The sequence below is a fragment of the Talpa occidentalis genome, unplaced genomic scaffold, assembly GCF_014898055.3.
Source record: "Talpa occidentalis isolate TD23 unplaced genomic scaffold, MPIMG_talOcc4v2.1 talOcc4.7, whole genome shotgun sequence".
In the NCBI taxonomy this organism is placed as follows: Eukaryota; Metazoa; Chordata; class Mammalia; order Eulipotyphla; family Talpidae; genus Talpa; species Talpa occidentalis.
In genome coordinates this window covers 62,410-88,822 of record NW_023605083.1, presented here as the reverse complement: position 1 = coordinate 88,822, position 26,413 = coordinate 62,410, and the positions used below count along the sequence as shown (strand labels likewise).

General features: G+C 58.8%; 1 protein-coding gene across 2 annotated transcripts; it reads right to left on the bottom strand.

Moving 5' to 3' along the window:
- Window positions 1-1,256: 1,256 nt before the first annotated feature.
- On the bottom strand, window positions 1,257-26,406 carry NAALAD2 (N-acetylated alpha-linked acidic dipeptidase 2). 2 transcript variants are annotated; one of them, XM_037492052.2, is made up of 19 exons: window positions 26,328-26,406; window positions 26,135-26,246; window positions 23,159-23,345; window positions 21,819-21,920; window positions 21,216-21,341; window positions 20,718-20,904; window positions 18,199-18,292; window positions 16,550-16,648; window positions 15,715-15,800; window positions 15,356-15,475; window positions 15,185-15,267; window positions 11,843-11,906; window positions 10,978-11,045; window positions 9,209-9,300; window positions 8,239-8,329; window positions 6,954-7,218; window positions 6,653-6,734; window positions 5,912-6,004; window positions 1,257-1,820 (listed from the first exon to the last, which is right to left on the bottom strand). In XM_037492052.2, exons 1-19 carry the CDS (start codon window positions 26,404-26,406, stop codon window positions 1,631-1,633), a joined length of 2,220 nt encoding a protein of 739 aa, XP_037347949.1. In that variant the 3' UTR covers window positions 1,257-1,630. The 2 variants fall into 2 exon arrangements, with proteins under 2 accessions (XP_037347949.1, XP_037347950.1); XM_037492053.2 differs by lacking the exon at window positions 5,912-6,004 and having other exon boundaries at window positions 1,258-1,820.
- Between the last annotated feature and the right edge of the window lie 7 nt (window positions 26,407-26,413).

The window sequence follows — 26,413 nt, the reverse complement described above, 5'->3', positions numbered from 1 at the left end:
GCAGTGGGGTTCCGGGCTGTGCAGGGCTGGCCCCTCTGTGCACCCCAGGCTCCCCGGCGCAGGCCCCGCCCGCCCCCAGGTGTTACCTCCCAGCCCCCCCTTTCTTTGGCTGTTTGATGTCACTTCTGAGAAGTCATGCCAGGCGTGGGGAGTGTGGTCCGAGGTTTTCTGTGGTTGGGTGTCGGTCCCGCACCTGACTCGTCCTGTTCCCTGCGTGTCTCTGTCCCGCCGGCTGTACACAGCGGCCCTCCCCTGTGCTGCCGCCTCCCAGCTCCTGTGGGGCGTCAGCCCAGCGGGACCCCAACTCCTGGATACGCGCGCGTGCACCATGGCGGGCGGGGGCAGCCCCGGGGTGACTGGCCGGGCTGCTGAGGCCTCTGGCGGGCCCTCCCTCAGGGTGGAGCTTCCCTGCGCTGGGACGGCCTTGCTGCTGCTCCACGGGGTTCTGGCGCCTCCCGCTGGCCATGCCGCGCAGCGCGCCCAGGTGGCCATGTCTCCCGCATGGTCCGCGCCCTGGGGCCTTCCCGGCCTCCTCCCGCTTTGCCCTCCGCCCCATGGGGTCTCCTGCCGCTTTCCTCTCCCGGCAGCGGCTGCACCCCCGAGCAGGCCATGGGTGGCTGGGCCTTGTGGTCGGTCCTTCCAGCTCCTCCTGCTGGGGCTGAGTTTGGGCGCAGCCGCCCTGGGTGTCTCCCTGTGGAGTTTCTGGGCCGCTCCCTTCCTGCTGTTTCCCGGCTCTAGATCTCTGCTTTGGGGGGCGCCTTCTTTGTGCAGCCGCTTGGGCAGGCAGACGGTAGGCGCCTGCCCGACAGCAGTTATGGTTACGCAAGGGCTCAGCATTCTGCCCCATGCCTGGCGGCCTCCGTGACTGTGTCCTCTAGAATGATGGCATTGGAAGGAACCTTAAAAATCGTTGCTCGTGAGGACGCGGATACAGCTCTCGTTGGACACTCCTCCCGCCGGCGCGCCCGCCAGCCTCGCCTCACGGTCCAGCGCCCGCCCTCAACACGGCGTGCGCTGCGCAGGCCTCAGCCTCGCTGCCATCTGGCCAGTGGGCAGCCTGCCTAGTCGCCACCAGGCCAAGCGCAGGGAGCCCCCGCCGCAGCCCCGGGCCCAGCTGTGTCTCCTGCCCTGCCCCACCCTGGCGCAGCCAGCTCTGCCTCTTGCTGCAGGCGTGTCCCCCCGCGGGCGTCTGCGGCCGAGCGGTGGCCGGGCCGCGGGTCACGTCTGCTAACGGCGCAGGCATCGGCTTCCCTTGGGGAAAGGTCCAGAAGCCGCCGGCGCACCCACTAGCGTGCTCCGTGTTACGCGAGCTGCCGTTTTCCTTAGCGGTTCACACCCTTCACATGCCGCCAGCAGAGTCAGGCTTCACGTCCGCGCCATGTTCTGGGCGAACTTTCAGTTACTTTAAGCTTTTGCTATTTGATTGGAGCTTTTTTGTTTTATTAAGTACACTTTTGTGATGAAGCTAGCAACTGTTAAAGAGCCAAAACACTCCCTTTGCAGGTGAACAAGGTGCAGTCTAAAGTAAGAAGATGACACGGACGCTTGCTTTTCAGGAGGTCTGAGTCATCGAAAAGAAGGACAAAGGGTCCTCAGACACGGTGCCACGTCCCACGCGGCCTCCCGGCCCCTACAGCCCCTCCGCCAGGGTCCCCGCGGCCGCCTGCACCGTGAAGGCTGCCACGGCGATGTGCCTCTTCACCTCCTTCCAGGCTGCGCGGGGGTCGGCCTTGCGCTCAATGTCAAACAGGGCGTCGTAGATGCCGGGAAAGGACTCCCCGGCGTACTTGTTGTGGCTGCTGGGCGCAGAGATGACGTGCCTGCAGGGAGGACAGAGCGGTCAGCGCGTCCTGCTCCCGGTCCGCCCCTCTCACCCCGCCCTCTGCGTCGCCTCCCGCGGCCACCTCTGTTACTCTCAAGCCCTGACCAGGCCACGGCCGAGACACCCGCGCCCTGGCGGTGCCCAGCAGGGAGAGCTGGCGGTGTCCAGTGGCCAAGGTGCAGTGGCGGTGCCAGTTCACGCCGCACGTTTGGAATGGGGCCGCCGCGGGGCCGGAGACACGGCCGTCTGTGAGCTGCCTTTGCTGGAGCAGTCACGCGCGAACAGGCAGTGACGGAAGAAGCTGAGTTCCCAAACTTCTCCAAAGGCCAAGTGTGGCCGTGTCGGGCCCGCACAAGGACATGCTTACTTTCTGACCCAGGAGGAAAATGAATGTTGCGTTGATTCCCCGCCTCGTGACAGCTCGAGGCTTGAGCTGCTCCCTCCGCAGTGTGTGGAGTTCTGCCTTAAAAGCAGACGTGTTTTTTTAGACGCTTATCAGAATGAGCCAGAGCGGCTTTAACATGCCCGGCCAGCGCGCGGAGCACCACGGGGCCCCAGCCAGCCGCATGCGCCAAGAGACGGCCGTGTTGCCTTTTCGGTTCCCAGAGCGCCTCGCGGCTCAAGGCCCACGCGTGGTGACTACGCGGGGCTCGCTCACAGTCCATCGCCTCAGAGTCCATTCTCGCGGTGAGTCTCAGCAAGCCCTCAGGCGGGCCTTAAAGTTACAGCTTCAGTCCAGAAGCTCTCCCTGGAGGCATTTAGTTTCTGGTTTTTATTAATCACTGTGACTTTGATGTATCTTATTAAGTCGACAGAAGCAAATGAGCTCCCAGTCAAGGAGGCAAAGCAGCGTGTCAGAAGCCGCGCCCCGGGGAACTTGGTTCTCCAGGATGGGCCCACGTGGGGAACGCGGCCCGTGTGCGCTCGAGCTCTGGGCCTTGCAGGCCCACGCGAGCCGCCTCAGTGAGAACTGACAGTGGGGGCTCCCGGGGCGACGCGACAGTGAGGCAGGCGGGCGGGGAGGGACTTGCCAACATGCGCGGTGCTGAGGCGGAGCGAGCTGAGGGCCACGGGGTCGCACCAGCCGGTGTGGGCGGAGCTGGGGCCACTCCCCGAGGATGTGGCGCGGGCTGGCCAGTGGCTCAGATCGTCCACACTGAGGACAGGACCGCCGAGACGCCTGGGGGAGGCTGCATGAGGCCACATCACCGCCCATGTTGGGTTGCAACCTCTGAACCAACGCTCTGGTGAGCTGGAAGGAAAAACTTCTGATGACAAGAGATTTGGGAAAAAACCCAAAACCCAAACCAACAAAAGCCAACTGTCGGGCCAGCCACCGGTACTGTCCACCGCTGGCCTCTGGCTGCCTTTGGCACACGGTCAGTAACCGCCAGCCTGATCACCATGCCGCCGACGCTCACATCACTGCCCACGTCACACAGGAGCTGGTCATCTCGGGCCACAGGCACCCGGGCAGTGTCTGAGGGCGCCACGGTCAGCAACTCAGACTCGCGCATCATGACGTGCTTCCTGGCTCCGGCCGCCCCTCGCTGCGTCCGCCATGAGTCCACTACTGCTGGTGCTGGCAGGGTCAGGCGCTGGCTGCCCGTCAGTCCTGTGCGGGGTCTCAGGCCCCATGCACGGGGGTCTCCGTGCTGTGCTGTGCTGGGAGCAGTGGGGCGCGGGTGCCCACTTCTGGCTGTGGGGGCTTTCAGGGTCTCTGTCCTGTGTCGGGTGGGCCCGCCCCGCCCCCCCCGCCCTGCCCTCTGTGGACGGGGTCGAGGACTGTCCCTGCTCACCCCAGGCTGTCGGCATCTGTCGCAAAAGGGGTTTTGCTCCGTGGAACGTGCCCCTGTGTCTGCTGGGGTGACCACGTAGCCTTTCCCTCCGTTTCGTTAGCGAGCGATGCTGCTGGGTCGTGCGCTGGGCCACCCTTGCTCCGGGGCGAGCCCCACGTAGTCACCACGCGTGGGCCTTGAGCCGCGTTCCTGACTCTGGTTTGCCGTTACTTTGCCGAGAACCTCCGCATCTCTCCACGAGACGCCTGTCTGCGGCTCTCTCGTGGCCTCTCTGGTTTCGCCAGGGCCGGTCGGGACAGCCCTGCCCTCTCGGCGCCGGAAGTGCCCAGGAGGACTGGCGTCCAGTTTTCTGCACGTGTCTGGGGGTCTGTTCTAGTCCTTGAGTCTCGTGTGGGACGTGTTTTGATTCTGGGACGCGGTCGTGCTTGAGCGCTGGCTGCTGTGCCGCAGGCCCTGCTGTGGAGCGTGGCGGGAGCGCGTGGTGGTTCTGCATGTGCCGCTGCGAGCTGTCCCCGCGTGGGTCCCTTTGCTGCATCCCACAATGGGGCGCGTTTTTCTGTTTCCACTTGACTTTTCATTTCCTTTTTGATTCCCTCTCCCCCAGCAGCGGTCAGTTCACACCTCGCAGGCCTCGTCCTTCCCGGGGACGGCTTTGGCCTTGCCTCTGTGAAGACTGGGCTGTGGCTCCCGTCTGCTCCGTCCCGGGGGCCGCCCCGCTGTGACGGTCTCTGGCACCTCCCGGGCCGCTCTCGCCCGACGCGCAGCCGGTGCCAACATGAGCCCCAGGGCCCGGCCCGGCGAGACGGCATCTCCCTGCCGTGGAGGCCCCGTCCCATTGCCTGTAACCGCGCTCCTGTCTCAGCGCAGCTGGACCGAGGTCGCCCCATGGGTGCGGCTGCGCCTGCAGCTCCTGCGGCAACTGCTGCCGGGCACCGCCCTCCCTGCGGCCTGCCGGCCTCGGCTCCAGCCCGCCATGGCAGCGTCTGCCCCTCTCGGCTTCTTGGTCCACCCAGTCACCGCATTTGGTGGGCGGGTTCAGCCCCTCACGTCCAGGGCAGCGCGTGATAAGGACAGGACGGGCGCTGCCTCTGCGGGGCAGGAGATGCTCTCCGGGCCTCTGGCTTCGCCTCAGAGAGCAGCCGCCCCTCAGTGGTCACGCCCGGGGTCAGGCTGCCCGCGGCGCCCTGTCTCCTTGCCAGGAGGTGCTGCTCAGGCCAGGCCAGCCCGGCCTTTCCTGGCATTGCCGGCCTCGCCGTCACCCCTCCCACTGTCCTCCCTGCCCACTGCAGGAGCACCGGGTCACCCCACCCCCCTGCCCCGGGAGCCAAGGAGGCCGAGCAGAGTCGCTGCCGCTAATACCCGCCGCTGAGCCAGGAAACAAGGGCCTGGCTCTGTGCCGGCCTCCCCCAGCCTGACGGCCTGGGCGGGTTCCCTCCTACACTCTCCCGTCCCCCGGCGCCCCACACAGGTCCGCGGGGACAGCACCCGCTCCTGGAGGGAGAGCGGCCTCGCCCGGGGGACACGCAGGCGCGGGGCAGGGACCAGGCAGGTCGAGTGGGGGGACGCGGCAGAAATGCCGCCCCAGGGTGGAGGCCCACGAGGACGCGGCGCGGGGAGGCAGCTGCCAGGAAGCGCCCATGGAGAGCAAGGCTCCGGGGACAGGAGGCCCCGGGACTGCCGCGGGCGAGGAGTGGGGGGGGCAGTGACCCCCGAGCCCACCATGGAGCCACGCGGGCCCAGGGGCGCCGGCACGGGGAGCACGGTGGCCAGCGAGACCGTCCACGCGGCTGGGACGGGAGAGGGAGCGTGGCAGGCACAGGCAGGAAGAGGGGGTTTCCGGGAGCACGGCTGCCGTCCCCCCAGACCTGGACGTCCTGTGGGGGCAGGTGCAGGCCCAGCAGACTGGGGAAGCAGCACAGGGTGGGAGACAGTTACAATATAGGTCTGTAGGAAGAAAATCTGGCCGTTTTTGTAGACGGAGGGACCTCGATCTGCTCACGTGCAGTGAGTCCCCCCGCTGGCCCCCCCCCGTCCCCTCCGCTGGCCCGTCCGCTGGCCCATCCGGGGCCCCTCCACTGGCCCCTCGCCGGCCCCTCCGCCGCCCCCCTGCTGGCCCCTCCGCTGGCCCGTCCGGGACCCCCACCCATCGCCCCTCTGCCAGCCCCACCCAGGGCCTCCCCAAGAGCTCGTAGTGAGGTCAGCGGGTGCCGGAGGCCCCTTTTGGGTGAGCTCTCGGCCGCGCAGATGGGCCGCACTGGGCTCTGGCGTGAGGTGCCTTGTGCGCGCTCACCTGTAGAAGCGCCGCCCGGGCAGGCCCAGGGGGTCGACGAACGCCCTCTCCAGGAGCATGAGCTGGTCGTTCGCGGCCCGCAGCGCCAGGGGGCTGAGAGATGGACAGTCACTCGCGGAGTCGGGCGCCACGTGAGGCCCCGCCTGTGGAGACGCCCTCGGGGAGCGGATTTGTGGATTTCCGAGAGCCCGGACCGGTCAGACATCTGAGACAGCCTCCCCCTCCCAACGGTGCCTGGGCGTTCCCCAGGAGCCGCAGCGCTGCCGGGTGGGGCGGGAGCCCCTTGTGCTCCGGAGTGGGCCGGCTCTCTCGGTGGAGCTGCTCAAGTCCTCCAGCTCTGCTACAACCCAGGGGCAGGGCCCCTCCAAATGACACGTGGAGCTTTCCGCCACTGTGGGCGTGGGGGGCAGTTTGTGCTTGTTAACGTCCTGCTTTGTGTGAGGTGTGAGTTATCACCCCAAAACAGGCAAGACGCCAAATGAAATGCAAAAAAAGCATCAATAAAACAAGTCTCTGGACTGGCCACGGGAGCCCTGAGAGCGGGGAGGGGGGAGGGGGTGACAAATGGCCGCTGCCCGTCACCCCGCAGAGCTGTGAAGCCCCAGCCGGGCAGAGCCCCGACCCTGCAGACCCCGGGACGGGTCTTTGTGGCCCTCGTCCTGGGCGGGCTTTCGGCCCACAGCGCCATTTGGGAACCAGGCCGCGTTCCAAGGCGGTGGGGGCTGCACGCGTGAGACTCACTTATCGAGATCCACTTGCAGGAGTCTCCGGTGAAACTCGGAAGCAGCCTCTGAGAAGTTGCTCACGGCAGAAAACAAGGAATCTTTTAAAAATAGAAAAATGGAGGCGAGATCAGTAAGTGCTGCCCCTTGTGGGAACCCCCCCAGCCCAGGCGCGCTCAGGAAGCTGACACCAGGGCTGAGGAGCTTCCCACGGCCGCCCTGTGACCGCAGGGGAGAGCCCGCGGCGGGGAGCCCCGGGCGCGCACGCTGTAGGGCGGGAGGGGCAGAGGCCCGGGAGCGAGGGGTCGGCGCCCTCTCACCGAAGGACACCCCGTGCGCGGCCAGCTGCGGGGCGTGCCTCCGGGCCAGGCTGTAGATGCTGGTCGCGTAGCCCCTCAGCGCCGCCGCGTAGTCGCGCGCGTCGAAAGGGATGACCGCGGAGTCCGCCAGCTCGTAGACCAGGGCCCCGCGCAGCTGGGCCACGGCGAGCTGCTTCCTAAACGTGGGGTCGTAAAACTGCTCCACCAGCTCGAACGTCTCGTAGGCCGTGTGGTAGACCGGGTAGCTGCTGTAGGTGTCTGTTTTCTGGAAACACACGGTGGGAGGGCTGAGCGGACCATCCCAGTGGACGCAGGCGGGCTGGCAGGAAGGATGCCGACGCCTGGCGCCCGAGGGTGTCGCCGTGAAGGGAGGAGGGCTGAGCTCTAAGGCAGCAGACCCCGCCAGCTGTGCTCGAGGCCAGTGTCGCCACCACCCGCTTACAGCCCAGGAGCGCCTCACTAGAAAGACCGCTTTTTGGGGACTCCCCACACTGTGCTTGTGGTGACTAAAATCTGGGTGCGCTCCGGGCCGCGTGGGGACCGCGCGGACGGCCAGCCGACGGGGTGCGGGCGGGGGGAGCTGTGTCTGCGGCTGCCCCCCTGCATCCCCAGGAGGCCCCGAGAGACAGCGCGGCAGCAGGCCACAGCGCTTGGGCGGCCGAGGGCTCCCGACTCCTGCCTTCAGCCTTTCTTTGTTCGCTGCTTCCCAGAGCCTGGAGCCAGGCAGGGGTTCCGGCTGCTCACAGGAGGGAAGGGAGCCGACTGGGAGAGCGGCGTGCCCGGCACCAGGGGGCGGCCGTCGGCAGGCTGTACTGGGGGCGAGCGAGCGCGGGGTACACCTGCGAGACGGCGGGGCTTACTGATGTGACTGCACCTGGTTTAGGGCACCTGGGTGGATTCAGCCCGTGCTGACACGTCATAACCGGTCACTGGATTTGCTGTATGCCCCACCCAAGAGCCGGGGTCAGCTGCAAGCAGAGCTCCTCAGCCGGGCGCTCCCCGGATGGGGCGGTCTCCACGGGCCCTAGAGGCTTTCCAGGCGACATCGCAAAGGGCACGGTGAGGGCCGCCCGTCATCCCGCCAGCCGCCCGGCCATACATGGTCAGCTGCCATGTCTTCCCCCGCCCTGGCAGCGGGAGCCCAGAAGAAGGCCCAGCTCTCTCCTCGCCTACCCGAGGAGAGAGGACATCACTGCGCCTGCAGCTCTTGCCAGGCCCCGCCCCGCCCTGGTGCCGGCTGCTGACAGAGTGGGCACTGCGTGTCCAGCCCAGCACAGCCACTCACCCTGTTCTTGGTGTAGCGGGCCCTGCCCGACGCGATTCCGAGTCTCTGAAAATAAGTCTCAAAGTCACTGCCGGACCCAAGCTTGTTGATCCTGGTGCAGCAGACGAGCCGTGCACGGAGAGAAAAGAGAGAGTGAGGCCAAGTCAGACGTCTGCGCTGTGCCCCCGCCCCCGGGACCGGAGGCTGAGGCTGGACGCCACATGGCAGCCCCATGCCCCTGTGTCCGCTGACCCAGAGCTGGCCTGGCGGCCATGCCTGTCCCTGTCCCGGTGTTTGTGTAGAGGAAGTGCCTCGAATGTGGCGAGGGCTGCATGCGTCTCATTTCAGAAATAAACCTGCCACATGTTTATTCGCAGGTGGTTGAACCACTTTATTCACATGCCGAGTTGTGGCATAGGAAGCCCAGGGGGCAGGCCAGGCGGAGAGGCAGGACGGAAGGGGCCCGTGTCCAGCGCGGAGCTGTCCACTCGCAGGACACAGGGCACGTTTTTGAGACCAAGACCCTGAGTGTTTGCAGAATCTTTCTAGTCTAGCGCTTTCTCTGGAAGAGCATGTGTAACTTTTTAATTAGAAACATTTAAGCCACCGCAGCACGTACTGGGGACGAGAGGTGTGCCACAGGCCACCACCCGCTGGCGCGAGCGTCCCAGCAAGAGGCACACATGTTGTGAGTCAGGAGGACATGACCCAGACAGGACCCAGCCCACGGGTCCCAGCCCCTTGTCAAGCCCAGAAGCAAGAATCCATCCTTTATTTCTTTGCCTCTCCGTTACCTGCTAGTGTGTCTCACACACCTGAATGCAGTCTTACGCAGAAACGGAAAATAATGCTGAACAACAAGGCCAAATAACTGACTAAGAGTTGGCAAGACCAGAGCTCTCTGCCGTGAGGGGAGGCTCGTCACTGCTCTGGCAGGTCAGAAAGGCCACACAGGGGGCCTGGGCAGGAAACACATCTGCCAGTAGCTCACCTGGGGACACGTCCATCTTCTGGCGACGGGTCCTTTTCCAGCCAGCTTTCATAGAGTGACCTGCTCTCAAAGCCGTCGTCGGGGCTGGAAATCTGAAAGACATTGAATGCTGGGCGGGGGCCAAGGCTCCGCTGCCCCCACAGCCTCGCCCTCCTGGTGGTGTCTGCCTGCTGGAGACTCTGCCCGAACCCCGACGAGATTTCCTTTCATTTGGATTTTATTTTTTTTTTTTATTTATTTTTTTTTTTATTTGAAAAGATGTTTTATTTCTAGTCATGGGGAATCAGCAAAGATTTGATTTACTTTTCCAAATAACAAGAATACTAGGGTGGGGTGAGGATAAAACAGCTATTTTCAGCCATTGAGCAATATATACAGCAGGATTCTTTTTTTTTTTTTTTTTTTTTCAAAAGTGATATTGTGCTTTTATTTTCTTTTTTTTTTTTTTTTTAAATATTAAATTTTATTTTTATATTCCCCCATACAATTGCAAACGCCCCATTCTGACCCCAATCCTTCCCCTCCTGCCCCCCACCCCCCTCATTTGGATTTTAAACAAGCATAATGGCTTGGGTGTTTGGAAGCTGAGACCTCTTTTAGTGGGCGTCGTTGAAGGAAAGCTGTGGATACGATGTGTGCTTCGGTGCACTGCTCTGTCCAAGTCCACCGAGAGCCCTCAAGGCCGCAGGTGTAAGAAGCTGAGCCTGACCCTGTGAGTCCTGGGTCTGTGGCGCAGGCACTAGTATTTCACATGTTCTAGTCATATTTAAACACAGCTGGAATTTGATCAGTTCAAAAAAATCTATATAAACTCAGATTTCAGTCTGGGTATTTTGACAGCTTCTGCGTGTGTAAATACAGGTTTTACTATCCTCGTTAAAAAAGTATACTAATTGGGCCTCCCTAGTGGCGTAAGGAGTTAAGACGCAACCTTTGAAGCTGTCTGCAGCCTCTGCAGCATGAGTGCGATCCCCTGCCAGGGAGCTACCCACATGGCTCAGCAGACCTCTCCTGTCTCCCCGCTGCTCCCCTCAGCCGTGTGTTTCAGTGGATCCACCTGTTGTGCTCCCCACTCTGTCTCTGGTGAATCCTCCCACCACCCACACCTCTGGCCTGTACCCCAGTTCTTGATGCATAAATAAATCTTTTTAAAAAAAGTATACTAATTAACTCTTCTCTCTTGAGACTCAGAAAAGCAGGCCATGCCATGTGGTAGAAAATTGTGGATTGTGTGGAATATTTCGTCTACTTAAAAAAATTGCTAAAATAATTATCAATACGAATGTCCAGGACAGTCCAGCCCACTGCCTTCGTGGCTGGCGTGCATGCGTCCAGCTTGTTTGTGCAGATAAGCTCCGTCTGTCACTGTCTTTTTTTTTTTTAAGAGGCATGTTTTATTTATTTATTTGTTTGTTCTGTTTATACAAGCACTGGGTACAGTCAGAAGCGCGGGAGGGTGAGAGAATTCACCAGAGCCAGAGCGGGGAGCAGAGCAGGCAGAAGGACCGAGGTACACTGCTGAGGGGAGCAGCGGGCGGCAGGAGAGGTCTGCGCGCCATGCAGGACCCTCCTCTGGTGGCCGGGGGCAGCCGGGGATCGAACCGGCGCCGCAGAGGCCGCGGGCAGCTTCGCAACCCAGCGCTCAACCGCTGCGCCACCGGGGAGGCCCATCATCTGTCACTGTCTTGAAAGTAAGCGCCACTAACTAGGAAAACAAGCAGCGTTCACTTATCCACTGACCAGAAACATTCAGGCAGTTCACGTCATACCTCCTTTGTCAGCTTGTATACCAGCTGGTGGAGAAGGGGCGTGCAGTCCACTCTGAGCGTGTAATTGCCTGAAAAAGAACACATGTCACTGCCTCATCCCCTGAGTGAGGGCCCGACCCATTCTGATGTTAACTGTGCAGAGCTGAGGTACTGGGAGGTGGGGGCCGGAGGGGAGAGACCTGTGGACTGGAGGCGGAGGAGGGTGCACTGCCCCCAGGTCATCATGGCTGGAGGCCAATGTCACCGCAGTTAAGAAAGTGCAACTTTTAAAGACTTAGAGCAAGACGTCACGGATCAGATGAAGGCAGCTGGTCCGGGGAATGTGACATGGGGTGGTGGCGGCTGTTGGAGCAAGAGGCCCCAGAGCACACTGGGCGAGGGGCGAGGCCTGGCCATGGGCAGTGCCCGTCATCCTGGAGGGGCTGGCCCAGGGCAGCAGCATGGGTGCTTGGCCGGGGGTGACCCAGCTACAGTGCCCACCTGGCTCGTTCGTAGCCAGCTGTGTGTCTGGACGTCAGCCCCGGGTGCCCACCAGTGGGCTGAGGATGCTGGGCTGGGCCCGCTCGGTGGGCGCCCAGACGGGTGTCATGGCCAGGCCCTGGCCTCGGCCCACCGTGGCTGTTCCCACGATGGAGTCGAGGCCCAGGCGGCAGACAGCAAGTGCCAAACAGGCAGAAGGTAGACGGGCTCGCACGTATGGTGACCCTCACTTGCCCCAGGCAGCCCCTGCAGGGATACCCGACCTCGGCTCCAGCCCGGGGTCCCTCTCTGCTAAACTGGAAGGTGAAAGCATCAGGGAGACAATCGGGAGGGCAGCCCCAGAGAGCCGGCCTGGCCACGGCTGACAGTGTCGGGAGAGGCCCACCTTCTATGGAGGAGTCTGAGTTGATGTAGGCGACGCTTCTCGCCTGCAGTGTCTTCGCGTTCTCCTGCGTTGGGAACAAAGTGGGTAATTGATTCGCAGTCACGAGCAGCCGACACATAAGCACAGTAAGAAACCAGTGGGAAAGCGGCAGGCACAAGCCTTTCTGAGTGGAATCCCTATGCCTCCGCCAAGTTTCTGGGATGGCCGCGATAACCGGCTGGCGGCAGTGTTAATGTGATGCCAACAGGAAAGACTCTATGGTGCTTCACTGCAGTGTGCAGCACTAGCAGGCCCGGGAGGCCTCTTCTCCACGTGGGCTCGGTCCCTGTGGGGACCATGGCGGGCGAGGCCCCTCCTGTCTCTGGGGACCCTTGCAGGCGATGAAGGTGGAGTCTCAGATCAGCCTCCCAAGTCAGCTGACCATTTTAAAAGTGAAATACAGTGTTTATTTTTTGAAAGAGAAGATCTGGAGAAAAAGAAAGAAGAGGACAGAGACTGAACAAGAAGGAGAGAAAGGCTGTCAGGACAAAGACTGGTCTCATGCGCCGCGTCCCCCCGCCCCCTCCAGACAGACTCAAGGAAGACAGAGGCTAACTGGTCACCCGGCCGGGACTGCCCAGACCCTGGCTCTCCACCCGCGCCGGTACTTGGTGATGCCAGTCTCTGTAATGTGGGCTGATGCGCTGGGACGAGGGGCATCTCGCTGCGTTTTGACTTGCATCCCCTGGAAACTAGTGCTGCCGAGGGTTTTTCCCTATACTTGGCCATTTGCCATTCTTCTTTGGAGAAGTTTCTTTTTAGTTCTTCTGCCCACTTTCTGACTGGGCTATTTGCGTTGTTTTGCTGAGCTGTGTGAGCTCTTTGTAGATCTTCGATATCAGTCCCTTTTCTGTCACATGGTGTGCAAATTCTTTCTCCCATTCCACGGGGTGTATCTAGTTAGCTTACTGTCTCTTCTGCTGGACAGAAGCTTTTTCATTCGATGTAGTCCCAGCTGTTTGTCTTTTCCTTCATTTTCTTTGCTTCTGGGCACGAGTCCTCAAAGGCGTCTCTGAGATTCATGTCATGGAGTGTCCTGCCTGTGTCCTCGTCTGTGTGTTACGGTGTCAGGTCTTACAGTCCTGTCTTCTAGCGTTGTGAGTTGACTTCTGTATGTGGTGAGAGACAGTGGTCTAGTTCCATTCTTTTGCATTCTGCAGTCCAGTTTCCCCAGCACCATTTTTTTCAGACTGTCCTTGTTCCAGCGTATATTCTCCACTCCTTTGTCATACGTTAGTTGACCAACATTACGTGTAGCTATATTTTTGGGTTTTCAATTCGATTCCATTGGTCTGTGTGTCTGTTTTTGTTCCAGTACCATGCTGTTTTGTTATTAGGGTTTTGCAGTATAGTTTGAAGTCTGGGAGTGTAATTCCTCCATTTTCCTGTTAGTCAGGAGTGATTTGGCTCTTTGAGTTTGTTTTTTTTTTTCCTGATCCTATATGAATTTCAGCAGTATTTGTTGTATTTCTTTTGTCCCGACCCGCGGGATTCAGAGGCACGAAAAGAGAAGGGCTGAAGATTGAAATGAGGGGCTTGAGACGACTTGCCGCTAGCGGTTGCTTCTTTATTTTTCCTTTACCTTCTCTTACTTTTACATGTTTTTCTTTTCCCCGTCTTTCTACCTTCCCTGGCCTTCTCCCTGCTCCTCTCGCAGTAACCTCTCTCAATATCTTCTCTCGAAGTTTCTCTCTCGAAGTCTCTATGCAGTATCCTTTCCGCAGTCTCCTTCTCGAAGTCTCCTCGCCTTATCCTCTACGCAGTCTCTTCTCCTATCCTCTACGCAGTCTCTTCTCCTTGTCCTCTACGCAGTCTCTTCTACTCTCTCCCGTGGTTCCCTTCTTATACCCTCGTAGCTCCTCCCATCGTACCTCCCAGCCCCGCGTGATTTACAGGAAAACCCAGTGGTTTCTCAGAAGGTGAAACGGTAAATTGAAACTTAACTTATGGCATGCATGCGCAACACGGCGCATGCTCCAGGTGGCTCCGGACATCTTTGAGGAATGCCATTGAGATTTTTACTGGAATTGCATCCTGTAAATTGCTTTTGTAGTTTTCCTTGTATAGGTCTTTCACCTCCTTTGCTAGGTTCATTCTCAGGTATTTAATTTGTTTGGGTACAATTGCAAATGGGATGGTTTTCTTAATTTCTTCCTCTTTATACCGATTGTTTGTATACAGGAAGGCCACTGATTTTTGTGTGTTCATATTGTAACCTCCTACTTCACTGAACTGGTTTATTGTTTTAATTAGTCTCAGAGGAAAGCATTTTAAAAGCTAAACACAATGAGCCTCCCCTAGTGGCGCAGCGGTTGAGCGCTGGGCTGTGAAGCTGCCCGCAGCCTCTGCAGCGCCGTTTCGATCCCCGGCCGCCAGCGAGGGTCCCACATGGTGCCACAGGCCTCTCCTGCCGCGCCCACTGCTCCCCTCAGCAGTGTACTTCGTCAGTCTGCCTGTTCCGCTCCCCACTCTGGCTCTGGTGAATTCTCTCACCCCCCCGCACTTCTGACTGTACCCAGTGCTTGTGTAAATAAATAAATTAATCTTTGGAAAAAAAAAAAAGCTAGACACAATGACAAGACATGGATGCCCTGCTTTGAAGCAGTTCTGTGAAATCTGAACTTAAGGGTATGGTACAGGGAGAGTGACTGTGTCCTGCACCTGCATTGTGCATTAGCGCTGTGGACAGAGAGGCTCGGGGGCGATGCAGGAAGGGCCTGGCAGGGACACGTGGAGAAGAGCGCTTAGAGCCGGTAACCTGTGACAATCTCCGAAGAAAACGATAAATCACAAAATCATAGAGTAAGTCAATTTACTAAAGTAGATTCGCAGTTCACAAAATCAACATCTTATGCCTAGTGATGCAGACTTACGTGTGTGAAGGATAAAACATACCTGTGAAATTTAACCAAGTGTACAGTCATCTTACTAGAACAGCTTAAGTTTTCCTGGACGAAATGCAAGGACATCTCAGAAACTTGAAAATTAGACACATTCATTCACTTGTCAGAAGTGTCTTGCTAGTTAGGGTTATTTTCTAACCACGCAGAGTTTACTTATTTTTCACAAAACAAATAGAAACTAAAATATTTTGAAAGCAATGAATAAATCTGCTTGTAGCCCTGGAACAAAGAGGTTTTTCTGTTTGCCAAACTGATGTGAAAGTGAAAACAAGCTGTTTTTAAAATTCTCTTGCACGTTTCTCCACATTGAATCCACATTAGGGACTGTTAGGGTCTGTCTGGAGCCCCCTGAGATGCCTCTCCCTGGTGGCCAGGAAAGGGCACGCTCTGTCTTCCTTACCTCAGCCCATTCTGTGGAACCCAGAAGTCCAAATTCTTCTGCATCCCAGCTGGCGAAGATGAGCGTTCTCCTCGGCCTCCAGCCTGGAATCATGTGGAGCCAGGTTAGGGGCAGTCCTCTAAAGGCACAAGTCGCCCCTTTCTGTGATCACCTGCAGGAGACCACACTCACCTCCGCTCATCAGTTTCCCAAAACTCCGCACAATCTCCTGCAGGGCCGCAGCCCCACTGGTCGGGTCGATTGCGCCGAACACCCAGGAGTCCCGATGGCCTCCCAGGATGACGTACCTGTCTGGAAGGGACACATACACTGGGGGCGCGGTAGGAACACCTGCGGTTTGTGCCTAAGTCAAACTCCCTCCTGAGTTTTCTTCATCGGGGAAATCAACACTATAGTTTTTTTCAGAGTTGTACAGTTTTTCAGATTTGGTTATTTCACATCTGCCTGAATAAGACTGATAGCTGACAAAGGTCTATCTACTCTTAATCTCAATTCTTGTAAAGAAAGGTTTAAAAAAAGGACTGACTCACCAGGTTCCACAGCTCCTCTGATAGTTCCGATGACATTGTAAATTCTTGTGATTTTATTGGTATTGTGAACATGCATTCTAACCTTCCTGGAATTTCAAAGGAAGTAGATTACTTCAGAGTGTTATGTGTAAGTTGTCTTTCATATTTTATTACGAAAAATCTCAGAAGCACAGGAAGCCAACAGGATGATGACTCCATAGCCGTCAGCCTCCTGGATCCTGTGTCTGGCACCACCAGCCACTGCCGGCCACGGGTGAGACCCTTCGCTCCCACCCGCCGAGTGCACACCTGGTCATCAGATCTTAAAACGGGAGCCGCTCTCCTGCATCCTGCCTCCCCTCATAATTGCTGGGATTTTAAAATCCAAAACATTTCCTTTCAAAATGTCTTGGGCGGCCTAAAGACTTCCGCTATGCCCTCAGCCCCAAAGAAGGATGGTGGCTGTGGCCATCCGGGGTGGGCAAGCTTGTGGCCAGCTCATCTCTGCGGCTGCCTCGCATCCTTGGTTAGGCAGCGCTGCTGGGCACTGGGCCAGCACGGGGGAGTCGGTAACTTGGCCCCTGCTCGCCTCTTGTCCTCCCGGAGGAAGCCTGCTGCTTGGCGTGTGTAGCATGTTGAGAGCTGCCCACCTGCCGGTGAACGGGGAAGATGTTAACCTATAGTGCAAATGCGGTCATTTTTGAGACCGTGAAATGTCCTAAATGTATTTCCTAAGTGAGAGAAGATCAATTTTTGGCTGTGGAAAGTGAGGAAAAAACAAGTAGCGTGCCCCTGACGCAGGAGTCGCCTCGGCCTTTCCCCACCAAATGCGCAGACCGTGCGTGACGAGAATTACCTGAAAGAAGCCTCCCCTGAGAAGCCCGGCCCGATGTTGTAGGCCACATCCAGGCGCCCCTTCCAGCTCGTGTCCGGCGGGGCCGCGCCCCCCATGTGGCTGCCAGAGAGAGGAAGGAGAGGGCACTGAGCCTCCTCCGAGGCCGTGCGGCTCCCCCACGTGATGGGGGTTTGTCATCGAGCGTTTCGGCGGAGCACCAGGTCCTGTCCAGGTGCCTGTCCTACGGGCCTCCACTCTGGCGGCCACAGAGGCGAGAAAGTGACACTTAATGTGGCCGCGATATGTGCCCAGGGGGAGGGGAGCGGGCAAGGCCGAGGCACGCGAGGAGAGTCAGCCAGGAATTCTGCAGACGGGAAATACGTGTCAGAAGAGATCCGGTTAGAGAAGCTGCTGGTCACCTAAGAGACTCAAAACACGACTGTGTCGATCCATCTGGTGACGAGGAACGGGTCTGTGAGGACGCCGGCCGCTGACTGCAAAGAGGCACACAGCAGCCAAGTGCGCACCTGTCCCCGACGTGTCACAGACACGGTCTGCACGCCCGCCCCTCAGGGAACTGACTTCTCTCCTCATTTGCAGACAAGGAAGCTAAGTCGGAGGAGAACCGCAGCAGAAAGGCTGTCTGGCTGGTTGAAGGCAGCCCGTTTAGCGATCGGGGGGCAGTATGTTTTCAAAATGCAGGAACGTGCAAGCACCCCACGGATGTCAAGAAACCCAGTGGCCTGAAATATCAGTATTTTTATCTCTGGACAGAGTTTTGCTTTTGAGATTTTTCCATCTGTAGCAAAGATTTTTTTTTTTTTTTAAAGAGTTATTTACTTAATGCATACAAGAACCAGGGTGCAGGCCAGAGGTGCGGGGCGGGGGGTAAGAGGATCCATCAGAGATAGAGCAGGGAGCAGAACAGGCAGACTGACTGAAATCCACTGCTGAGAGGGGCAGCGGGGGAGGCAGGACAGGTCTGCTGCGCCATGTGGGTCAGCTCTCTGGCTGGGGATCGGACTCGTGCTGCAGGGGCTGCGGACAGCCTCATAGGTTGCGTCTTAACCCCTCCGCCACCAGGGAGGCCCATAAAGAGTCATGTTTTATGTCTGAGTTACTGAAGCAACTGCTCTTCTTGAATAAAAGGCTGCTCTTATTCTTGCTTCAGGTACTATTTTCATACAAGCCTTGACTTAACATATTTAGGTTACATCAGTGTGTGTATGTGTGTATGTGTTTTACATTTTTTTTTTAAGATTTATTTATTTATACAAGCACTGGGTACAGTCAGAAGCGCGGGAGGGTGAGAGAATTCGCCAGAGCCAGAGCGGGGAGCAGAGCAGGCAGAAGGACCGAAGGACACTGCTGAGGGGAGCAGCGGGCGGCAGGAGAGGTCTGCGCGCCATGCGGGACCCTCCTCCGGTGGCCGGGGAGCAGCCGGGGATTGAACCAGTGTTGCAGAGGCTGCGGGCAGCTTCACAACCCAGCGCTCAACCGTTGCGCCACCGGGGAGGCCCCTGTTTTACATTTTAAAAGGACATGTTTATTTGGGAGAGGAGCAAAACAGGCCTGCTTATTCAGAAGCGACAGCAGAGCTGATGTGTATTCGTTTTAGTTGGAAAATGACATATTAGTGCAAAATCTCTTATATCCATTAAAAACTATACCGTAATAGTATTTCTGCATCATGATACCCGATGGGATGTACCGGGATTTGGGGGATCCCCACTCCTTCTTCTGCATCAAGTCTGAAGGCATACTCTGCAAAAATCACATGAAAACAAGACAACTGGTGAAAAGGACTTGATTTTATTACTATTCCATATTTGCCAAGTATTTGAAATGATACTAAAAATACATCAAGTGTCCCCAAAGCCAGTGGTTGTTCTACGAGGGCCTGATTCAGCAGTAAGACATGAAATCATTCAGGTTTTAATGGAACATGTTAGTTACTGAGATTTTCAAGTTGGTTTTGCCACCTCGCTCAGTTCTCTTGGTTAATTTTATAAGGTTTCCTCAAGGATATGTGTGATTCTTGCAGAAGTTACCAGATGTCTGGAAAATGTATCCAGGATTTTGAAACAAGAAGCCAGTGAAGAAGTCAGGGGAGGCCGGGAGCTCGGGGGACCCTGATGGAGGCCTGTCCAGCAGCCACACAGCCTGCCTGGAAGGGGGGGCGAAGGCGGCCCAGGACCTCCCTGGGACTTCCGCTCTCAGCCCAGAATTTAGGAAAACAAGGAAATTTGCAAACAAACAACACCGGCTTCCAGTTAAAGAAACTAGGAAAAAGAGTTAATGAGTAAAAAAAAAAAAATAGTAAAAGAGCCCACAACATGGGTCAGAGCAGGAATGTAAGAGACGGGAAACACACTATTAACGAAACCCAACCCTGGCTACTTGAGGTCAGTAAAACTGACACATCTCTAGCAAGACCGAGCCTAAGGAGCCGCGAAGTGGCCAGGGCCAGCAGCAAGAAGAGAACGTCGCCCCCCTGCTTGCGGCCCCCAAGAAAGAAAAACGAGATTCTGAGCAGCTCCGTGTCCGCAAATCCGACAGCTCAGATGAAATAGACAAGATTCTTGAAAGACACAAGCTACCAAACGGCAGGACAGACAGCGTGCCTGAGCGGCCGTCCGCGAGCGAGGAGCTTGAGCATGCAGCAGAGACTTTCCATGCAAACGGGACTGCAGGCCCAGGCGGATTTTCCGGCAGGCAGGCGCGGCAGGCAGGGCTGTGAGGACCAGGTCCATGGGGGAAGATGCCACGAGGACAGCCCTCCTGGCGGCAGGAATGGGCTCACGGTGACAGACAAGGATTCTCGGAATGTCAACACAAGTCCGCAATGCACTGATGACGGGTCAAAGGGGGTATGTGGTGACCAGGGTCTGGTCTGCCCAGGAGGCAGGTTGGTCAGTCAGCGTGACCTGAGAGCAGCAGTCATGGTGCAGGCACACGGCGGCGCAGCAGAGCCCCTGGAGGACAGCTCCTGGTGCCGCACCCGGTGCTGCCCCCCCATCCAGGAGGGGCGTGAACTTCCGCGGACCGACAAGAGAGTCCAAGAAAACCTGTAGCTAATGTCCTCCTGAACAGAGAAAAGCTGCGTTTTCTCTCTTGGGGCAGGAACAAGCCAGCAATCTCCTCTCACGGCCGTTTTCAGCATGCATCGGAAGCATCAGCCGATGGTGAGGCAAGAAAGAACTTGAAAGAGACAAAGCTGAGTCTGCACACGGCTGACCTGCTCGGAGAGCCCTGACACGACCCACGGAGACCCCACCAGCTGGCGACCCCTGGCTGCAGGGCCCAAGGCCGTCGCACCGACTGTGGCGCTGGGGAGTGAAGCTGGGCCGGCGTGAGCGTGTGCGGCGCCGGGTGAGCTGGAGACGGCTCCCCGGGTGTGGGGAAGCCACAGGTGCTGGGAAGCCTTTTGGGGCACCTTGACAGCTGGGGAGGCCCCCGGCACTCATTCCTGCACCCCAAGATTTAACATGTTTTAAGATGTCAGTTTCCTCCAAGCTGGTCTATAAACCACCCTGTGGAAACAAGGGGCTTCTTTCACCACTGATTCCAAACGCCGCGCGGAAGCATCTGGACTAGCGCTACGGGCTCTGAAGAGGAAAAAGGCAGCGCAGGTTGGAGGGTGTGCGGCCCCGCTGGAATAAAGTTCAAAGGTGGCTGTGGCTGGTGCCTGCGGCCGGCCTCTGGGCGTAGGGCCCCCTCAAAGCAGTTGGGATTCTTAGGAAGCCAGGCACCCCCTGGGCCTGTTTCCTGCGAACCCGTTTCTGTGTTTGCCCGAGAGAGAGAAGCCCACGAACACTTTCCCGAAACCCTGCACGGCAGCCTTCGAGTGGTAGCTGCTGGGACAGAGGCAGCGCGGGCGTCTGGCTGTCCAGCGCCAAGTGGGCAGCAGACCCAGGGCCCGCCTGCAGGAAGCCGCTCAGCGGGGAGGGGCTGGCGCGGGTGCCAGGATGGGGCGGCGACACTCTGGGTGACGGCAGAGGCGACATCGTGTGTCCCGTGTCGCTCCCAGGGGAAGCCTCGGTGTCGTCATAAGATGCGTGCGGCCGAGAGCAGGACATGCCGAGCCCGGGCGGCGCTGGGCCAGGACCCCCTCCTGGCTTCCCAGGCACGACGCGGAGGGGCCGGGCCGTGTCGCGCGTCCTGCAGGATGGGGCGTGGGCTGGGGTACCTTTGGCTGGGTAGCCCGGGGTGAGCGGGTCCCCCGCGCCGTCCAGGTTCAACACGTTGCCTCTCTGGACAGCGGTCCCAGGCAGGCTCCACCCTTCGGGGTACGGCTGCACCCCAGGCGCAGAGTAGTCGGCCGGGTCTGAGAACAAGATGACTCCTGAGGCCCCCGCCGCTGCGGCGTTCTTGACCTGAGGGGAGAGCGGGGGGAGCAGGGGATGCTGGCTGGCCTGGGGTGCCCGGGTGCGAAGCAGGCTGGGAGGGGGTGCCGTGCGGAGCCCTTGGGGCAGGGTGGGGCACCGGCTGATGGAGAATTGTGGGTGCCTTGGGGGGAGGAGGGGGTGGTGACGGCATCTGTGGAGCTGTCAGCCTGCACCCCTAAAACCTGCCAACCAGTAAATGCAATTTCCAGGGGTCTCAGGCAGCAAAAGGCAACTTTCTCCAGGACAACACAGGGCAGACTAGGGTTAGGGTTAGGCGGGGCGGCCCGGGGCACAGGCACCTTGTTTCCTCTGAAGACCTTCCCGTATCTGGCGAGGACGATCCTCCCGGCGCAGCTGATGCCCATCTCCCTCTCCAGCCGCAGGAAGTCCTCGGTGCGCCCGTAGTTCACGTACACGAGGTCCCCCTGTGGGCGATAGCTGCGTCAGGCCTGGACCCCGGCCAGACCAGCGCCCAGCTCGGGCCTGAGCCGGTGCGGGCGGGCTCTGTGCGGCTGGCGGGGGCACGCGTAGCCCTGCGAAGCTAAAAAGGGGCAGCGTGTAAGACAGCCTGGGCCGGCCCGAGTGGCAGGAGCTGCCGAGGAGAACGGGAATAAAATAACGGCCACACCCCAGCTGCTCAGTTTCCACCCTTGGCCTTGGCCTCGTGGTGAGTCGGTGAACTCCACCCCATGACTCGGCGCCAGCCAGGCCGCAGCAGGACCAGTGCAGGGTCCCTGCCCCAGGATCACAGGCAGGGGACTAGCCGTCGCAGGGCGCGGTGCAGGCACGTCCAGGACTCCCCGGGCACCCATGCTGGGGCGTGCATGGCCCACCCACTGCCTTGGCCTGCCTACCACGCAGGTTTATAAAACAGGCAGGTGTGAGGGGCTGAGTGTCTTCACCTCTGGCGTGCCCTGAGCTGAGAAGGCGTTATATGGCGGGACGATATTTGTGACGTTCTCATAGCCGCCTGGTGCTGCCTCGAGGCCTGAGGTCTTGAAAATCTAACAAGAAACACACGAAGTTGGACAGGAACATTCCAGATTGCTGTTGAAGAATAATGCATTTTGCCCCCAACTATCCACTTAAAGTTATGCTTCCTGAAAACAGGGCCTACCCTTGCACAGGCCACCCTCCCAGACAGCGGCGAGAGAGAGCTCTGTCCTGTCTTCAAAGCAGCAGCTTCTAGAAGTGCCTGGGCCTCTGGCAGCTGGGTGCTCAGGAGCCAAGGGGGCTCCAGAGGCGGCACCCGCCCCTCCACCTCCCGCCATGCGTGGCCCCTTTGTCTGCCCCAAACGAGTCGCCCCAGCCCCTGCCTGCCGCCTCCAGCCCTGCCCGCGAGGCTGAAATGACTCAACATTTCACCTGGATGCTTATGATGGGCCCGTGGACGACCGAGCTCAACACGCCAAAGCCTGGACTTGTTGCACCCCGGGCCTGTGTCTGGTGCCCTCTGACCCCAGTGTCATCGGAGGCCCTTGCCCCCTCCCTCCAGGGAGCCACTGCCCCGTCCCGCCTGCTCCTTGATCCCAGCCTCCCCCTGCCCTGCCCCACGGGCTGTGCCACCTCTCGGCAGGACTCCGCACCCAGCCCCTCGCCTTGTCCAGCCTGACGTGCCCCCTGCCCGGGCTGTGAGCGCCGGCCACACCTGCGGGCTCAGGGCTGCCAGTGGCTCCTGCGGTCTGAGTGGGGCCTCAGCCCCTCGGACAGCACAGAAGCCTGAGGACACACTGTTGGGCGCTCTCCGCGGCCACTTTGCACCTGACTGTTAAATAGAGAAGAGCTTATTCTCCCGCTCACGGAGCCACTGTGTTTCCCAGCCTTTGCCGATACAATTTTCCTGCCCAGAAGTAAGCTTTTTGTTTGCTTTTTCGTGTCATCAGCCCCTGGGGACATTAATACTTTCAGGAAGGGTCCCTTGACTCCTGGGCTGCGCTGAGTGACCCTCCTGTGTGAAGAGCTGGCCCTGTCCCGTGCTCACCCCACTCACTTGCGGCATGTCCTGCACCTGCCTCACTTTACCTATGCAGAGGAGCCACGTCCTCGGGTTCGCTCTGACTCACGACCTAGTGCCGTGGGGGCCAGCACTGGGCCCCGCGGCATCAGCCCACAGCCCATGGGCTCCTAAGCTCAGGAGCCCGCTGCGGCCTGGCAAGTGTCCATTTGGACTGTGCCCACGTCCCATTTCACAGAAAACGGTGGACACGTAAAAGCACGAACGGTGTCAGCGGTGCTCTGTCACCTCCAGCCCCTGTGCGTCCACGGCCGACACGTAGTTGGGGTTCGTCTCGTTGGGGTAAGACAGGAGAACGTCGTAATGAACCAGCTTGACTGCATCCAGTCCAAATTCCTCCCACTGGCTTTGGATTTTCTTGGCAAGCAGGAAGTTCTGTTCTGTTCCGGCCAGGTGAGGGAGCTTTGTAAACGAACTAGAATGAAAATGAGATAGAAGCTGGGTGACAGCCGCCGTCCGGACACCAGGCCGAGTGCACACTCTCCTGCAGGCGTGGCGGTGCCGCGTCCACCCCAGGTGGAAGCTGCACTGGCGGGTGCAGGCCCGCGCCCCGGCCCGGAAGGCGCACTCTGCGGTGAGCAGGGAGTTGCATGATTAGAGGAAAGTGAGATGGAAGAGTAACAGCCTTCCTTGAGATGGAAGAGTAACCCTGAACTTTTGCCTGGTTGTTCGCTAGTCTCTGTCTGTGTTTAACAGAAGAAAACTTTGTGTTTATTGTCGGGAATAACAACGTAGCACATTATCAAAGCAGAATTGCCAGAAGGGAATCACAGCGATGGGTAATGGGCCGTTCAGGCCTCCTGGGCTGGAGAGAGTGGGGCAAGCGCTGCACAGCTTGGAGAAGCCAGACCAGCTCTATGGCATTAGCCCCTGTAGCTGAGCCTTGCTCCCTCCTGCCTCCCGCCACCCGGCCTGTGGCCAGTCGACTCCGGCCCTTCCACGTTGTCCGAACCTCCTCCCGGCCTGCCGGTGCATTGAGCACCCCATGTACCTGCACACAGCTTTGCTTTCTGTGCCCGCAGGTGTCTCGGCTAGGAGGCCACACCCTCCACTGGCCCTCTCACATATTTTTCTTTCTTTCAAAAATAACAGAACACTTGAAACGCCTACCAAAAGCCCCCACCTACTCCTCCTCCTAGGTGCTGGCAAGACTGAGGGCCACGCCTCTTTGGTCCCTAAAGTCTCGGGCTCTTCATTTAAGGCACTTCACTCTGGGCGTCGTCCTTGGTGAGCAATACCTATGTCGAGGCGGGTGTGGAGGAAGGAAAGGCCGACCCCAGCGAGGTGACAGGCTGCAATCCAGCTGCTCACACAGGACACCGCCCCTGCGCTTTTGCGCGCAGCCCCAGTGGAGATGAGACACAAGTGTCACGTTGGTCGAGTGTTTTCACTTGCTCCAGTTCACTTGTGGACACTTAAAGTGGAACTTCGTGACCCCTGCCCAACCACAGACACGTGGCGGGCTGTACCGCGGTCCCTCACTCCACGCACCTGCTTCCGTGGTCTAGCCGGAACCTCGGAAGGGAGAAGAGACGGAACACTGGCACCTCTCTACGGAAGGTCAATTGTAATTGTAAAGAAAACAACAGGTTGACAGGAAGCGGAGGGAAGAAGAGACAGCGCACAGCCCGTAACAGCTGGAAAGGCCCGTTTACACCAAGGGAGGCGGACTGACGGGCCTGCCAGACACAGAAAAGGACATTCTCGAGATAAAGAGCAACATGACGCCATCACTGTGGGAACAACAAACAGGCCTCAACATACTTGGCAACAATTTCCAGAGTCAGCGGGAAAAACAGACAATTTCACAGCCTGGAGGAGACTGTTAACCGTCATCTTGGTAGAATCTGGTCACCCCACAACTCAGAAACTAAAGAAATGCGAATCACGATGCCAGTCAGCTTCAGAAGAAAAATCATGCGACCATATCAGCTGATGCAGGAAAGCAGTTTGCTAGACTGTCCATTCATAAGTTTAGAGCTGTGGCACCTTCGGCCATCCTGGAGGAGAGGGCAGCTGCCGTGACTTCATGGCGAAACGGAATCCTTTCCCCTGAGGTGCCAAGAGGCGGGATGTTTGCTCTCCTCAGTCTTCCCCGGGACAGTGCCGGGGTTCTGTTCAGCACAAGTACACAAAATCATAAAAGACCCACAGTTTGGAAAGAGAAATAAAAACTCCCTGCTCAAAGATGCAGAGCCCTAACAAACGAAGAAATAGCTTCTAGACCTAACGAGAGCTTAGACAGGCCACAAGATGCAAGACAGCGCACAGAACCCAACAGTGTTTCTACGTATTAATAGCAAACATGAAAGCATGAAGTGACTCACAGTGGATTTATACTTGACCTAAAGACACGTCAAACTCGGACGGCCGCCTCGCACACGCCTCCTGAGAGCCTGGTGCCCCGGGGGCTCTTCGGTGGCCAAGCCTCACTGCCACGTTCCCAGCAGGGATTCGCGGACAGCCACACTCATTGTGCGTGTTATAGGGAATAAGCGGAGCAATCGTTGAGAAGAGTACAGTGGTGGGAATCACCCCACACGCTGCTGAGGCTCCCTGTGGACCGTGAACGCTCGAGGCGGAGCAGGACATCGGGGACTCAGCAGATCAGAGAGCCCAGAGGCGCGCACAGCTATGCCCGTGTTCTTAATAAAGGCACAAAAGCAGTGAAATGAAAGGAGAAACGTGTCAGCGCATGCTGCTGAGCAACTACACAGCCAGAGGCAGAGAAAGCTTCTCCGCAGACGTGCACCCCGAGAGTAACTGGACGCGAGGCAGAGAGTAGAGTGTAGACGGTGAAGTCAGGACAGTGTAGGGAGGAGGCATGTGAGGCTGAGGAGCTCTTAACCTGAGCCCTAAGCGTGACCCCTGGCAGGGAGGACCAGTCCCTCAGGCCTGACTGAAATGGATGGCAAGTCACCCTGTCTGACAAGATGCCCGTGGAGCCCAGGCCGCAGGGCGCAGGACGAGAACTGGCATGGGGGGGGCGCGGGTCACAGGCACCGCCAGCACCACCAGAGTTGGCCGCTGGACTGGGGGGACATGGGTGGCCAGGGAGGGCCAGCCGAGCCCCACCACTATCCAGCTGGAGTAATGAAGCCAGAGTGAAAACTGCTCAAAGCAAGGGCCGGGCGTGTCTGCGATGGCCCCGCTGGCGCTGCGGGAAGCGGGGAGAAGGTGGCCGTCAGGCCCCGCGGGACTCACCGGAGGAAGGACCTGATGCTCCCGGCGTCCATCCCCGAGACCAGCTTCCCGCGGACGCTCTGGTGCCGGCCCGGCGCCCGGGCTGCTCCCTCCAGCAGCTTCGCCATCCAGCCTGGGGGAGGGGTTGTCAAGGCCACCCCAGCCAGCCCGCCCGCCCCGCCCGCGCCCCAAGGCAGACCCAGTGCGCACTTACCCGCCAGGACCCCGGCCAGGAAGGCCGCCAGCACCGCCAAGCACAAGCCCAGGCACAGCCAGCCCCGGGCCCCGGCCATGGCGGTC

Coding starts and splice junctions, on each gene's coding strand:
- NAALAD2 (XM_037492052.2), bottom strand. CDS start 26,406: ATGGCCGGGGCCCGGGGCTGGCTGTGCCTGGGCTTGTGCTTGGCGGTG. Junction 15,268..15,355: donor TGGGAAACTGATGAGCGGAG/GTGAGTGTGGTC, acceptor ACATGATTCCAG/GCTGGAGGCCGAGGAGAACG. Junction 9,301..10,977: donor TATACAAGCTGACAAAGGAG/GTATGACGTGAA, acceptor AATGTCTTTCAG/ATTTCCAGCCCCGACGACGG.